The 13,764-nt window shown below is 37.4% G+C and overlaps 1 protein-coding gene across 3 annotated transcripts in view; it reads right to left on the minus strand.

The window, feature by feature from the left end:
* LOC121673295 (mRNA-capping enzyme) overlaps positions 1 to 13,764 on the minus strand; it is a 172,197-nt gene that overhangs the window by 51,070 nt on the left and 107,363 nt on the right. For 2 of the 3 annotated variants that reach the window (XM_042046488.1, XM_042046490.1), the window contains exon 13: positions 11,386 to 11,486. The exons of the other annotated variant lie outside the window; for it this stretch is intronic. In XM_042046488.1, coding sequence (XP_041902422.1) covers positions 11,386 to 11,486 — 101 coding nt within the window. The remainder of the gene's footprint in view (positions 1 to 11,385; positions 11,487 to 13,764) is intronic. 3 annotated transcript variants of the gene reach the window in all.

A 13,764-nucleotide genomic window follows, 5' to 3' on the forward strand; every position in this document is an offset into this window, starting at 1 on the left:
ATAAAATGGATAAACTTTAAAATTAAGAAGTGTTTTAAAAGGTAGATAGGGCTTCCATATGTAAACATGAAGAAGAAAAGAGAAGACTTGTTTTGATTCATAACCGACAATGAGATTCCTTTACATTTTTGTTTGTTGTAAATTTTACAATCTAAAGTGACTGTAAAGCTGTCACCTTTGTGTGTAGATACACATACACATATGCATATAGATCTGTATATTTATAAAATAAAAATTCTGATTAATTTCATATGAAGCTGAACAAGATTACAATTTTGGAAATCTGGGTTTCAAAGTTAAAATAAAGGCTTATTTCTCAAATATACAATAAGGCTAAAAATCAAGTAGTTCCTGTGAATGTACATATCTTCCTTGCATTTAAGATAAAGCCTTGAAGTCGATTTCAGAATGGAATTCAGTATAAACCCATGTTTGTACTTCGGACTCACTGTCATGACTGCTTTGTAAAAAGCAAACAAGCATAAAAACTATGAAAGTAAGGAATTTGGGCCTTTTTAAGATCCTCTAGCAGGATGACACACTCACATCTGTTGTCAGATGGAACCAAAACTCTTCAGAAAACTATTAAATGCTTTTTACAAATTCCCACTCAAAGTGCAATATGTGCACGTGCTCCATACGCCGCAGCTGCCGTTCTCTTCCCTTTCGCTCAGGTAAGCAACAACACGGATTCTCCACTACCATTGACTCATCAGGCCTTGATTATGCAAACTGATCTCCCACTGACAGATACATGCACCCACAGCCTCACTGATTTTAATGTGCTTCTACGACAGGATAAGCATCTCGTCCCAGGAAAAAAAAGCTACAAGCTAGGTGTCAGTTAAAAAGACAGCAAGTGTAAATTACAAAACCTATGGCACATCCTAAGTCATTAAACAGATATCAAAAATCCAATTTATCTCCTCAAAATGAAAATGTCCCTTAAAATGCAAGTTTTCAAAAACTCATCCTGTACGTGTATCTTTTTTTTTAAATCAATCATCACAATGTGAATCCCTACAAAACCAAAGATACTAGATAATTATCCTGAAAAAGGATTAAGTAGGTTTCTTTTCTAATGTCTCTGAAGTTGTAAGATAAGCGCATGTACCAAGAGTTTCTCTTTGCTATCAAGGAGGGAAGGTGAAACTGCTGATAATCTCCCTGTATTTCAGAAGCCCACAGTTGCATACATACCATATTGATAACACTGTTATGGCAGAAATGCAAACAAACTGCACCAGGGTCATTTATTTTGTTGACACATTTTGCTGATTCCAAAGTACTTGTGAATTCAGTAAGACGCAAAAAGCTGGGCTTGTAATTCCTAAACCAATTTCAAAATATTCTGATGGTATCAAAGCAAACTGAACAGTAGTCTTGGAGCTATGACTGTCATGAATTATTTTTATCTTTAATATATTCATTATTTAGTACTTATATCTGTTCTTTTGTGATTTGTGAGTTTGGTGTTGTCAGAAAATGAAGTAATAAAATGCTCAGAGTAAGACCAATGAAGAGTAGAAACATGTACAATATCTTTGTCTGTCCAGACTCTGTGCTCTACACTACCATTGCGGTAATTTCTTTTCCCTTTCCCCTTCCCTTGCTTTATTCTTCTTTGAAATACATCGCAGAAGGCAAGGAAGCAATCTGAGTCGAGCTTTTTTTCCCTTTAAATGCATGTTTCATAGAATCACAGAATGTTTTGGGTCGGAAGGGACCTTCAAGATCATCCAGTTCCATCCCCTGCCACAGGCAGGGACACCTTCCACTAGACCAGGTGGCTCAAAGCCCCATCCAACCTGGTCTTGAACACCTTCAGGGATGAGGCATCCACAGCTTCACTGGGCAACTTGTTCCAGTGCCTCACCACCCTCACAGTGAAGAATTTCTTCCCAATACTTAATCTAAATCTGTCCTTTTCAGTTTAAAGCCATTCCCCCTTGTCCTATGACTACAGGCCCTTGTAAATAGTCCCTCTCCAGCTCTCCTGTTGCCCCCTCTTCAGGCACAGGAAGCTTTCTCGTCTCCAGGCTGAACAAGCCAAACTCTCAGCCTGTCTTTGTAGAAGAGGTGCTCCAGCCCTCTAATCATCTTTGGGGCCTCCTCTGGACTCATTCCCACAATTACTTCTTTAATTTCAAACACCATGGAAAAATGCTTACTTTTCAGTTCTTTAATAATCCTATACTAATGCTCCTTTTTGAACATAGTTTAAAATGTACAGATCTGTAAACTCAAGAAAACAGATGATAAAATCTCATTAAGCAACAAACTAAAACCACAAAAACATACTGCAAAAAAACCTCCAAACAACTGAATAATTCATACTGTAAACAATTTATGGAGAAAAAAATATTCTGAGTACCATTCATAAAACCCTTAAAAAAATCTAGAAAATACCCCTTGTCTGAAAAAGACCAAATAGTCATTACATGCAAAAATGCAAAAAAAAGCATTTCTAAGAAGCTCACACTGATTTCTAAAATCCATTTAAAGCACTTTGAACAAGATGCACACAAATACTCTCTAATAAGTCCTATAATTTAAAAAGTTTATATGTACTGGTGGGGAAAAAAATGTTCACAACTGAGTTCCAGTTAAGTCTGAGAGCAGAGTATCTATTTCAAGCTACAGCAAAAGGAAGATGAACCTTTTTTCTATGTAAATTAGATGGCTTTTAAATTATGCATCTGGCAAACCTTAGTAGTGTATAACATAGAACAATATCAAATTCCTGTTCATAAAAACTACATGGTTTTTTTACTTTGGAACTCACAAAATCTTCTCAAAAAGGACAATCCCACAATTTGTAAATGAAATATATGTACAGTGAGTATTCTTACTGTAAGTACTCTACTGTACGGAAGAATCTATTTACAGTAAAGAAAGCATGAAGAAAGAAAACCAAAAATGTTTTTAAATACATATTAGTTTAAGTGTCTAACAGTTCCACGTTATTTGCTAAATATTTAACATTTGATCTGCAAATTACCTTAGAATAAGTCTGATTGGCAAGGACCATTGCATGTCATCTGCCTCATGCTCAGGACTGGGTCAGCTTCCAAGTTACATCAGGTTGCTCACAGGCTCATCTAATTAACTTCTGAATGCTTCCAAAGATGGAGACTCCACAACTTGCCAGCCTACTACAGTGTTTGACTTTCATCACACTGTTTCTCCTCGTGACCTTCTACAATTTGTGTCCTTTGCTTGTCATTTTTTCAGCATGAATCTCTGAGCAATGTGGCTTCATCTTCTCTATCAACTGCCATCAAGGAGTAGTAAATAGCAGTGAAGTATTATGCAGCCTTCTCATATTTGGACAGAGGAAACCCAGTTCTCTCAGCCTTTCCCTGTATGTCATGTTCTCCAATCCCCCAATGGTCTTGGAGGCACTCCACTCGACTTGCTCCAGTGTATAAATGTCTTTTTCAAACAAGACACAGTACTCCACATGCAGTCTCACACATGCTGAATAGAGGTGAAGAATCATCTACTCCACTGCAGCCCAGCTATCACATTAGTTGGCCACCTTTGCTCCAAGGGCTAACTCTTGCCCCAATTCCAACGTTTTGCCTTCCAGTATCCTGAGGTCCAGTTTGCCTTAGTAGTCCCTAACTTCAACTTCCCTGCACTCTGCCATGAGGTTCAGGGACTTCAAAAGCCTGAGAATAGACTTTGCCAAAGCAAAGGCTGCAGTGTGTACCCTCAGCCTTTTTGTATCTTTTTCACTGTCTAGTGCTGCATCAGCATCACACCATTTCCTTAAGTCTTCCTTCCATTAACAAGGTACCTACAGACATCAGTGACCCACCTTCAACTCAGCTGAGTTTTGGCTTTCCTACTTCCTTCCCTCTACACCCAGACACCGTTTTTACATTCTCCAAGGAGGTCTGTCACTGTTTACGGATTCCATACATTTCATTTTTTGGGTAGGTTGACTTAGGATTCCCCATTCAAGCAAGCTGCACCTGCTTCCCACACCTGCTTGTCTTCTAGCACAGGGAAGAGTATGTCCTTGTGCATTTGAGGAAGCTGTTCCTGAAGATCAACCAGCTGTCCTGGGCCTCTCTGCAGTTCAAAGGGACCTGATGTGGGATACCACCTCTATTACATGAAAAAGCCAAAGCCAACCATTCTGAAGTCCAATATAATTTCTTCACTGCCTGCTTCTCTCACTCCTTTTAGATTCTACCGCCTTCCAGTAGTTTAGCTGGGGGTGGCATCAGCCCTCCATTTCCACATTCACAAGTAGGAAGAAATCTAAGCTACATGGACAAAGAGGAATAAAATATCTATCGAAATGTAACTTAGAAAAGATAAATACATGGGACATAAGAAAATTTTGAAGATGTGGTATTTGGGAACTTTTCTTGATCTCATTCAAGATAGAAATGGATCTTAACAGAGTGGATAAGCATGATGATAACTGACACAAGCAACTGGAAAGACTAGTTTAAGGCAGCAGCTAGTTCAAGAAAAAGGAACAGGGTCTATAAAATATACAAGGCTACATTTACATTCCAGTCTGCAAGCATATAGATAATTTTAGGATTACATGAGGCAAAGCTTTTAAAAATCTGGAGAAATGAGTAGCTGAAGTAGAATAATTATCTGACAGATGGAGATTGCCCAAGGCTGCCACTTGAACATATAAAAAGATGAGGCTGAGTTCATTTTTGAAATACAACATTAGAAATTCCAAGAGCATCCTGAGTACTAGTTGTGGAATTACAAGATTTTGTTCAGTGTACTAGAGTATAAATAGAGGTTAGATTCAAAGCTTTACTTTGAAAATAGTTTTAAAAGCCTGAGGCTTTACAAAAAGATTTTAAGTATCCTCATATAAGCAATACAGCATATATATTTACAGCACAGCACTTGGCTAAAATGTCTGTCTACCAGTTTCCTTTGTGATGCCAATGTTGCAGCTGCACATGCATATTTCTACCACGGTGATATTTGGGCTTCCCCTTCCTGTGCCACCACATTGTTCTTTCTACACATAACATCCTCTTCAATCTGTTTGCACAACCATGCCCCTACATTTCCTCTTCAGAAGATCAACTCTAGTATCAGTTGAATACTTGAAGGTAATAGGTAAGCAAATTACTCCTTTACTTTCACTTGCAACTCTCACATATCCACAAAAAGTAAGTAATTGCTAAGCACATGTGCTTCCTTTAACAACAGTACAGCTATAAATGCACTTAACACATTCAAACCTGCACTCTGCCTGCTGTCATCCCCACACTGCACATCTTTGCCTCTATTTGCAACATCTTGTCCTTATTTGTTCCATTATTGCTGTACAACTTCATCTGCATTCTGCCTCATAACTCCACTATACTCAACAGCAATGCAGCCCCAACACTGACTGTGATCTTTGGAGACTAGGGGAACATGGAACTATTATTTTTATCACCAGGGTATTACTTGTAAAAGTCTCTGTGATGGATGGCACATGCAAGAACAAGTTTGTGCTCTTTGATAATGGACATTCTGCAAACAGGTGAGAAGGCAGAGTTCACAGCCCAAACTAACAACTTCAGTATCATATGAAATAGGGAATGGGAAGAGAAGGAGCACCAACACCCAGGCCATACAAACTATCACATCAGTTCTGCTATCTTTGCTGATTCAATTAACTCATACGATTTTTCAGCCAGTTACTAATTTTTTTTTTTTCAAAGCAGAAGAGTAAGGAAGACTAGCATATAAAAGGACAGAAACGTAGCTATATGAGAGCAAATCAAGAACATCACAGCCATTTTGAACTATTTGCAGGTCTTCTTCTCCCCCAGTCCTTTTTAGTTTATAAAACAAAAAGGGAAACATCACTTCTAAAAAACAAGAAGACATCCACTTGACTGTAGTCATAGTATCTATATCCAGTTGTTGATTTGTAATTTCCAATGTATCCAAGGATATCCCCACTATCCTTGAATGTATTGTATTTTATCTCCCATTTTTTGTTACTTGACGTTGTCCAAGCTAAACAGAACTTTGCCTAAACACTGTTTGTTTGGCTTTTTCCCCATATGGTTTTGTTAATAATGGATACAATTAAAAAAATACAAACTTAACACTAATAAATAGTTAATGTCTACTTCAGATCACTAAATTTTTTTTAGAGGCGCATATCTTCAAAGATGAGTAAAATCCTTGATGTTTTCCAGCACTTCAAGGTACTAGATAAAATTTATATTATCCTGTGATTTGAAATCATATCATATTGACCCTGTAAGGCATTAATTCAAAGCAAATAAAGCCAAAACTTTGCTTGTGATTTGATTTTAGCAGCCTGATTCAGATAAAATTAAGGGACTTGCACGGGCTAATTAAAAATCTGTAAAAGGAAGCATGGACATTTAAGAAATTCTGATTATGGAAGCTACCAGAAATATGGTACTATGAGACATTTTCAGTTGATATTTGTGACATTTAAATAAGACTCAGAGCTAGTTCGAGGTTTTTAGGTTTTTTAAGAAATATTCGTAAGTCAGACATCTTGAGAAAAAGCATCTCTACTACTAAAAAGCAGACTTCCCTGTAATATGAGATACTGCACACAGCAAATAAATATCCTTCACATTCTCTACTGATAATGTTATTTAACTCATAGGTCATTGGGAACTGTAGTTAATGTGCTTAAGACCCTTTTATTTCATTTTTTTCTGAGCATCATCATAATTTAGGAAAACACAAGGTGCTGTTATTCATGAGACCATTGTTCTAATAAATCTGAAATGAAAGAGAAGTGCTGGGAAGTGAGACAACCTCTGTAAAACACATCTAATGTGTGGGCTTTTCAGTGCAACTGCTGTGTTTCACAAGAGACAAAAAATACAGTACTCTCTTGTTTAACTGACGGTTGTTATTGCAGGACTTTTGTGTTAGTGGTTTTGGTGGGGTTTTTTAACTAAGACTAACTACATTGATGTAATGAGAAGAGATTGAGAGAGAGCACAAATTGAAATTCTTGCAAACACAACACAAAAAGAGTTAATGTAACCATCATCCTGACGCTTGGAAAGGCTGTACTATGATAATATACAGGGGACAATTACCAAGGCTCAGCCGATAAGATGTAACTCACTAAGGTGCAACAATGCAATTTCTTTCAAATATGTGCATTGAGCAGGAGTGTCAGTATTAGGTCACTGAGGTTACAGAAACCCTGCCTTTCTTTGGGATGCAATAGTATCTTTTTTCTTTATGTTTATTCTTTGTTATGCAGTCTTCATCTTTATCAGGCTTATTCTAAAAGTACTTCACAGATCGTAAGACCAATCCTTTTTAATTCAATGGTAAAACTCCCTCCAATATCAAGAGTGAAATAACTGAAGCCCAGAAAAAAACAATCGGTCATTCATCCATAACAGGACTACATCTGGGGTGAAATAGCAACTATTTTGCAGTTAACATTTCTATTGCAGACTGATCTATGGATGGAAATGAAATGAAAACACAGGGGAATTTACATAGATGGAAAATAATCACACTGACTAAAATCTGGCAAACTCCCCAGAGGTAACTCCTTTATTCAGATGAAAAATGCACAAGATTGTTTACAATTTTTCAGGATCTCAATTACATATGCTATCTAAAAGACATGTCCAACAGCTGACAGAACTCTAATCTCATCCTATTGAATAAATAATGCACCTATATGCTTTTTTCCACTATTTGAGTGAGCAGGAAACTATAAATGCAAGGGCTGCATGGTTGGAGCTTTGTGAATTGGTTCAGTTTGTATCACTACTGCCCAGGCTGTAAACTGTGATAAGATCGCACACTACTGTAGCACAGGTTTAGTTATGTCTGCATTTCAAGATTTAAAGATGAGCCTGTAAATCAGAACAGAGGACTTGGAAATTACAGACAATCCCTCTTCACATTGTTTCAAGCTGTTAAGTATTTGAGATCAATACTTTAACTTGGGTTCCATATTTGTCTGTAGGAGATCAATACAAAGGCACACCTTCAATTACTGTAAACATGTTATTTGCCTAACTGTGCCAAAACAACATGCGACTTCTGTAAACTCTGTACCAGTACTTCAACCACATCTGCAGTATTTTGCTGTCAAATCCCCGACAGATTTACTGGCTGAATCCCAGAGTGATTCAGATCCCAGAGGGTCGTGATCAGTGGCACAAGGTCTGGCTGGAGGCCTGCCACTAGTGGTTGGTGTCCCCCAAGGTTCAGTAGTGGGCCCAGTATTGTTTAACTTACTCCTCCATTACTTGGATGGAGGGGCAGAGGCCTCCTCAGCAAGTTCACTGATGACACAAAGCTGGAGGAGTGGCTGATACCCCAGACGGCTGTGCAGCCCTTCAGAAGGACCTCAACAGGGTGGAGAGAGGAACCTTCTGAAATTCAACAAAGGCAAATGCAGGGTCCTCCACATTGGGGAGGAATAACTCCATGCACCATTACAGGCTTGGGGCTGATCTGCTGGAAAGCAGCTCTGCAAAGAAGGACCTGGGAGCTCTGGTGGAGCACAAGCTGTCCATGAACCAGCAGTGTATCCTTGGGGCCAAGAAGGTCAACGGCATCCTGGGGTGCATCAGGAAGAGCATTGCCACCAGGTCAGGGGAGGTGATCCAGTCCCTCTACTCAGCCCTGGTGAGGCCACACCTGGAGTGCTGTGCCCAGTTCTGGGCTCCTCAGTACAAGAGAGACCTGGAGCTCCTGGAGCAGGTCCGGTGGAGGGCAACAAACATGACTGAGAGACTGGAGCATCTCTCTTATGAGGAAAGGCTAAGGGAAGCTGGGCCTTTTTAGCCTCAAGAAGAGAAGACTGAGAGGGGACCTCACCAGTGCCTGCAGGTATCTGAAGGAAAGCTGTCAGAGGCTGGAGCCAGGCTTTTCTTGTGCTGTCAAGCAATAGGACAAGAGGCAGTGGGCAGAAACTGATGCACAGGAAGTTCCATCTGAACATGAGGAAGAGCTTCCTTACTGTGTGAGTGACCAAGCACTGGAACAGATTGCCCAGAGAGGCTGTGGAGTCTCCTTCACTGGAGATATTCAAGAACCATCTGGATGCAATCCTGTGCCGTGAGCTCTAGAATGACTGGTTGAGCAGGGAGGTTGAACCAGATGATCAACCCACTGTGGTCCCCTCCCAATCTTACCCGTTCTGTAATGCTGTAATTCCTTTTAGGACTACTGAAGAAGAAAATTTTCTTTACCTAAAAAGTTGAAACCAGTATCAATGCTTGCTTTTTATCTTAGTGTGGTGAGAGGAGGCAGGAAGCCTAACGTTGTCACACTAGAACTGCAGTAGCAAGACAGTTCATCAAATCAAACAGAATTTTAGTTAGTGCTCAGAACTCAGGAACTGTCTTTATACAGTCTAAAATTAAAGATGCTTCTTTTAAAACTCTAGTCAACAGTTTCAAAATCTGTTTTATTCTGAAGTTTCTTCAAATGAGTTTAGATTTTACCCAAAGTAACAACTGAAGCAGGCAAATCTGGAGTATTCATTCACAGTCTGTGTTTCACTGGGCAGAAGCTACTGTTTCATAGGACAGTATTTAAATAAATACCTCTCTCCTAAGAGTACCAAGTTATTATTTTTTGCCCCATGCATCATTAAATTTTATTTTTGTTGGATGAATGCACTTAAATTACTAGTAGCAGTCAATTGTCATGCATGATGGAGTAAAACTTACCTGGAAGAACTGTACTTTATTAAATATCAGATTTCTAGAATTTTCTATATGCACGTGAGAGCAGCATAAACACTGATATATTTAAATATTACATTATTTACAGGGTAATTCAGTTATTTCCATAATATAAGAACTGCTCTCCTTTTCACATAGCTGAAATATGATAGAACTTTTCTAAATGCTTGAAAGTGATTTCAATTCTACAATGGATCAGGCATTCTTTAATAATTTGTTACTAACTTTTTAGAAATAGCTTTTTGCTGGCTCATATTTTATAACCTTTTCACGTTCCCATCAAATAATCTATGATGTAACATATTAAACATAACACAACAGCACTGACAGTTTTGTATTTGAAATCAGAGATAACTAATCAACCAATACTCCTTTATTAAGGTGAAATGAAAAATGTGTTGCATTTTGTTTCTGAATCACAAGCTAGTTCTGTATATTTGTAAACTCCAGCAGAAGTCATAAGAATACTCGCAATGAGAATAACCTTCCTATCAAATAATGGGCAATTTTTAAAAGATTTTTAAAAGATTTTTTACATAAATCTTTCATATTACATTATCCTGTGACTTAAATAAATTGCAAACAAACATAAAATGTTGTAATGAGCTGATTATCTGAAGTAAAACAAAGTATTTCTGTCTATTCTCTGAAATAGTTATGTTGTTACTGAGGACTTAATATTGCATTTTCAACGACAAAAATTTGAACAGATAACTCTGACCTCATGAAACAGTGAGAATTTATCAGTTGAGTATCTTTTGCAGAAAAAACCCTGTATCCTTAAGATTCTCTCTATTCACCAAATGTTTTCATTAACGTGACATGCAGATGTCTAAAAGTTAAATGGACCATTATTAGCACTCTGGAATATGCAAGCAATATATGAATTAATTGTTTAATTATATTGAGTTGCCTGTGGCACCAAAAAAACGGGAAGTTAAATGTCAGCATTTCACACTGTCAATTGAAATGAGTCCCAGATGTTAAAACACTAAGCCACCTAATCATCATTAATTTAATTTTAAACAAAGTCTTTTCCAAACCAAGCTTAATCTAGTATTCAGTCCTTCCCTTCCCCTCCCTAGCACAACTAAACATGGAAATAACTCCTATTTAATATGTGCAGTGACTGAACTAGGCAAATAGTACATAGGACCAATGTAAAGATTTTCATGTCTTCTGCCATTAGAACTCACTGGTTTTTATTAAGATTTTAATGGTTTTGAAGACAATACCAAAGAATGCCTAACAAGTAAAAATGTCAGGCCTTGTTTTTTTTCTCTAAGAAAAGAAGTCCTGTTTGTCACTGTGCACAATTCTAAAGTAGAAGAAATCTTAGGTTGTTATTATTTTGTCTAAAATCAATGAAAAATAGTTTTAGGAATTTAAGCTAATACAGGCTGCCCACTCTTAAAAACATACAGGCTAGTGCCAAATCCAAATGGGACTTTTTTTTCAGAAATTTGAAGAAATTTAAATTAAGAATGAGTAAATTCACAACATAAACATCTGCCATTGTTTTCAGTACAACACTAATTACAACAGTTGCTTGTATTTTGAATGAACAATTTCTAGCAAATATAGAAATGCTTAGCCCCAGGAAGTGTCAAGAAATACTAGAGGAGAGATTAGGGACATTCACATGAGTGTTACAGATTTAAAAAGGGAAGAGATTACCTACCCCTCTCCACCAATTCTTGTTATCTTTAGACGAAAATCAACAGAGTTCAGGCTGGGTGGCTTCCATTTCAAAATATCATCACATCGACCAGGCTTGTATTTCTGAAGTAAATTAAAATGCAGTTTAATTATGCTTATTGGTTTTCACTGGTTTTAAAAGTAACAATTCAGCCTTTCAGACTCTATTAGCTGTCTCTAATGAATTACAATACTTAGTGACTGAAACAATGAATACCATTACCATGGAGGTAGTTGTGCTTCACTACTTTATTTGCTTCTGCCTTTTAAAACTGCTTAGCACTGTAGCTATGCCATTGCATATAATAAAAAGCTGAGAATGGAAATAAAAATTAGCATACTTCATTATCTCTCTCTGGCTAATGGAAAATTTCAAGAAAGAAAATAAGCCAGCACAGAAAGAAATGAAAACACTGATAGCACATACAGAAGAGATACATTTAAAATAATCTCAACATTTTGGAACAATTTAATGAACAATATTTTTGTTATCCATGCTGTTGGCTGACACAACATGAAAAAGCCAGAAGCCACCATACTGCCACCTATCAGAAGGACTCATCAGAAACATGTTCTTTCACAGCAAAGGAATTTAAGTTACGTAAAGATTAAAGAACACCATGATATACAGGAACATAAATAAGGGAGTATCTCTTGCTAAAGAGAGAGAGTACACATTTGAATCACAATTTGAAAGGAACAATTTTCTCTTAAATTGGAGCTTTAGTTTCTCATGGTCTCTCCTATCATCTGCTTTCATTTACTAAGCTGCCATTTTGTTCATCCCCAGCTATCAGTGAGAGTTAACTTCTTGACCCTTTCCTTACCAGAATATCTTTCATGGCAATGGAGAAAATCAGAACAAACATGAATAGGGCAAAAGTAAAAGAATAATTTGGAGATGCATAGAATGAGAAATTTTACATCTTTATTTATACACAGTGAAAAATTTATGGAATTTTATATGAAAAATAAAACTATCCACTGTCTTTTGGTAACACAACAGTCATCATCATCACACTTCACTCATGCTGTGTTAAATATTTTCAAAAAACAGACTTTATTGATGATAAACCTAACAGTTCTAAATCTAAAATGACAAAAGCAGATGAATTTTCTGTTTTCTAATGGGAGAATGTAAAGTTACTCTTTCCAAAACAAATGCAGCATATCTTACTTATCATTTCTTGATGAAAAGATGGTCATTAATTCTTAATGATGCAAAAAAGATGGACCAACCTCTTTAAGTGATGGCACTGAAACTCTGAGGAAAAGCTACATCTGATCTATAGAAAACCTTCCTCACCAGAGGTCTTCTATCCTGACTCTGACAATAGCCAACAGCATGTGCTCAGGGAAGATGAAACGCAAGGCAATTACGTATATTTTCTACTACTACTCTTTGAGAAACTATCCATTTTGAAGCTCAGGGACTTCCTGATGTAGATGTGATTCAAATGTGATTCCTATATATTTAGTTATTTTCAGTTTCTCTGCATGAGCTTGTATAGTTCCCCAGTAAGACCGTGTAAACCTCCATCAGCTGTTAAAGCCCATGGTACAACCTTTCACTCACAGCCTGACTACCTTGCAGGAATAAAAACACCACCTTTTGTTTATTTTGAAGAAGTTTTTGTTCTTTTTGAAGACTTGCACTTTCTAGGGATCATACTAAGAGAGATGCTTAACAATCAAACCCCATTGTTTCCATGTGACTCATGGTTTCATATGCCTCTATATGCACAGAAATGCACTCAGCTCAGAGGCTATCATTTTACATGTACTGTTAGAATTTTCTTCTCCACTTATATTACTCTACATAAAAGTTTATGCACTCTTTTATCACTCTCAGCCACCTAGTCTTGTAAGAGCTTACTATAATTCTCCAAATTTAGGACCAGCCTTTGCTGATCCATCAAGAAAACATCACTCAATGGTTCATCCAATTTTCATACTTGCTTACATGCAGTACAGGTGACTCCCTTCCCTGGTGAGGACTGAACAGTACCCCATCCCTTCACTCCTACTTTTTAACCAATTAGCTATCTGTGCAAGAACCTTTTAAGTCTCACATTCCTTTAGTTTCTTCAAGAAAATTTCAACAAGAGGCTTTCTGGAAGTCTTGGCAAGAAAGACCATATGAACCCTTTTGAACCCTTTGTTGGAGAGGTATAACCTTCCTTTCAAAAAGGTATGTAATTTCCACCAACTGTATCAATCATGTTCACCCAGACACCAACTTCTGTATTCCTTATTGCTTCTACTCCTTTGCCCAGTCCAGATACCAAGCTTACAGGACTTATTTCTTCTCTGACCTTCCATGATACCTGTCCCCACCTTCATTTTTTTAAAATTGGTATTG

This window comes from Corvus kubaryi, unplaced genomic scaffold (genome assembly GCF_017639235.1).
Source record: "Corvus kubaryi isolate FWS band 111438036 unplaced genomic scaffold, C.kubaryi_AGA036_p1.0 65329, whole genome shotgun sequence".
NCBI lineage: Eukaryota > Metazoa > Chordata > Aves > Passeriformes > Corvidae > Corvus > Corvus kubaryi.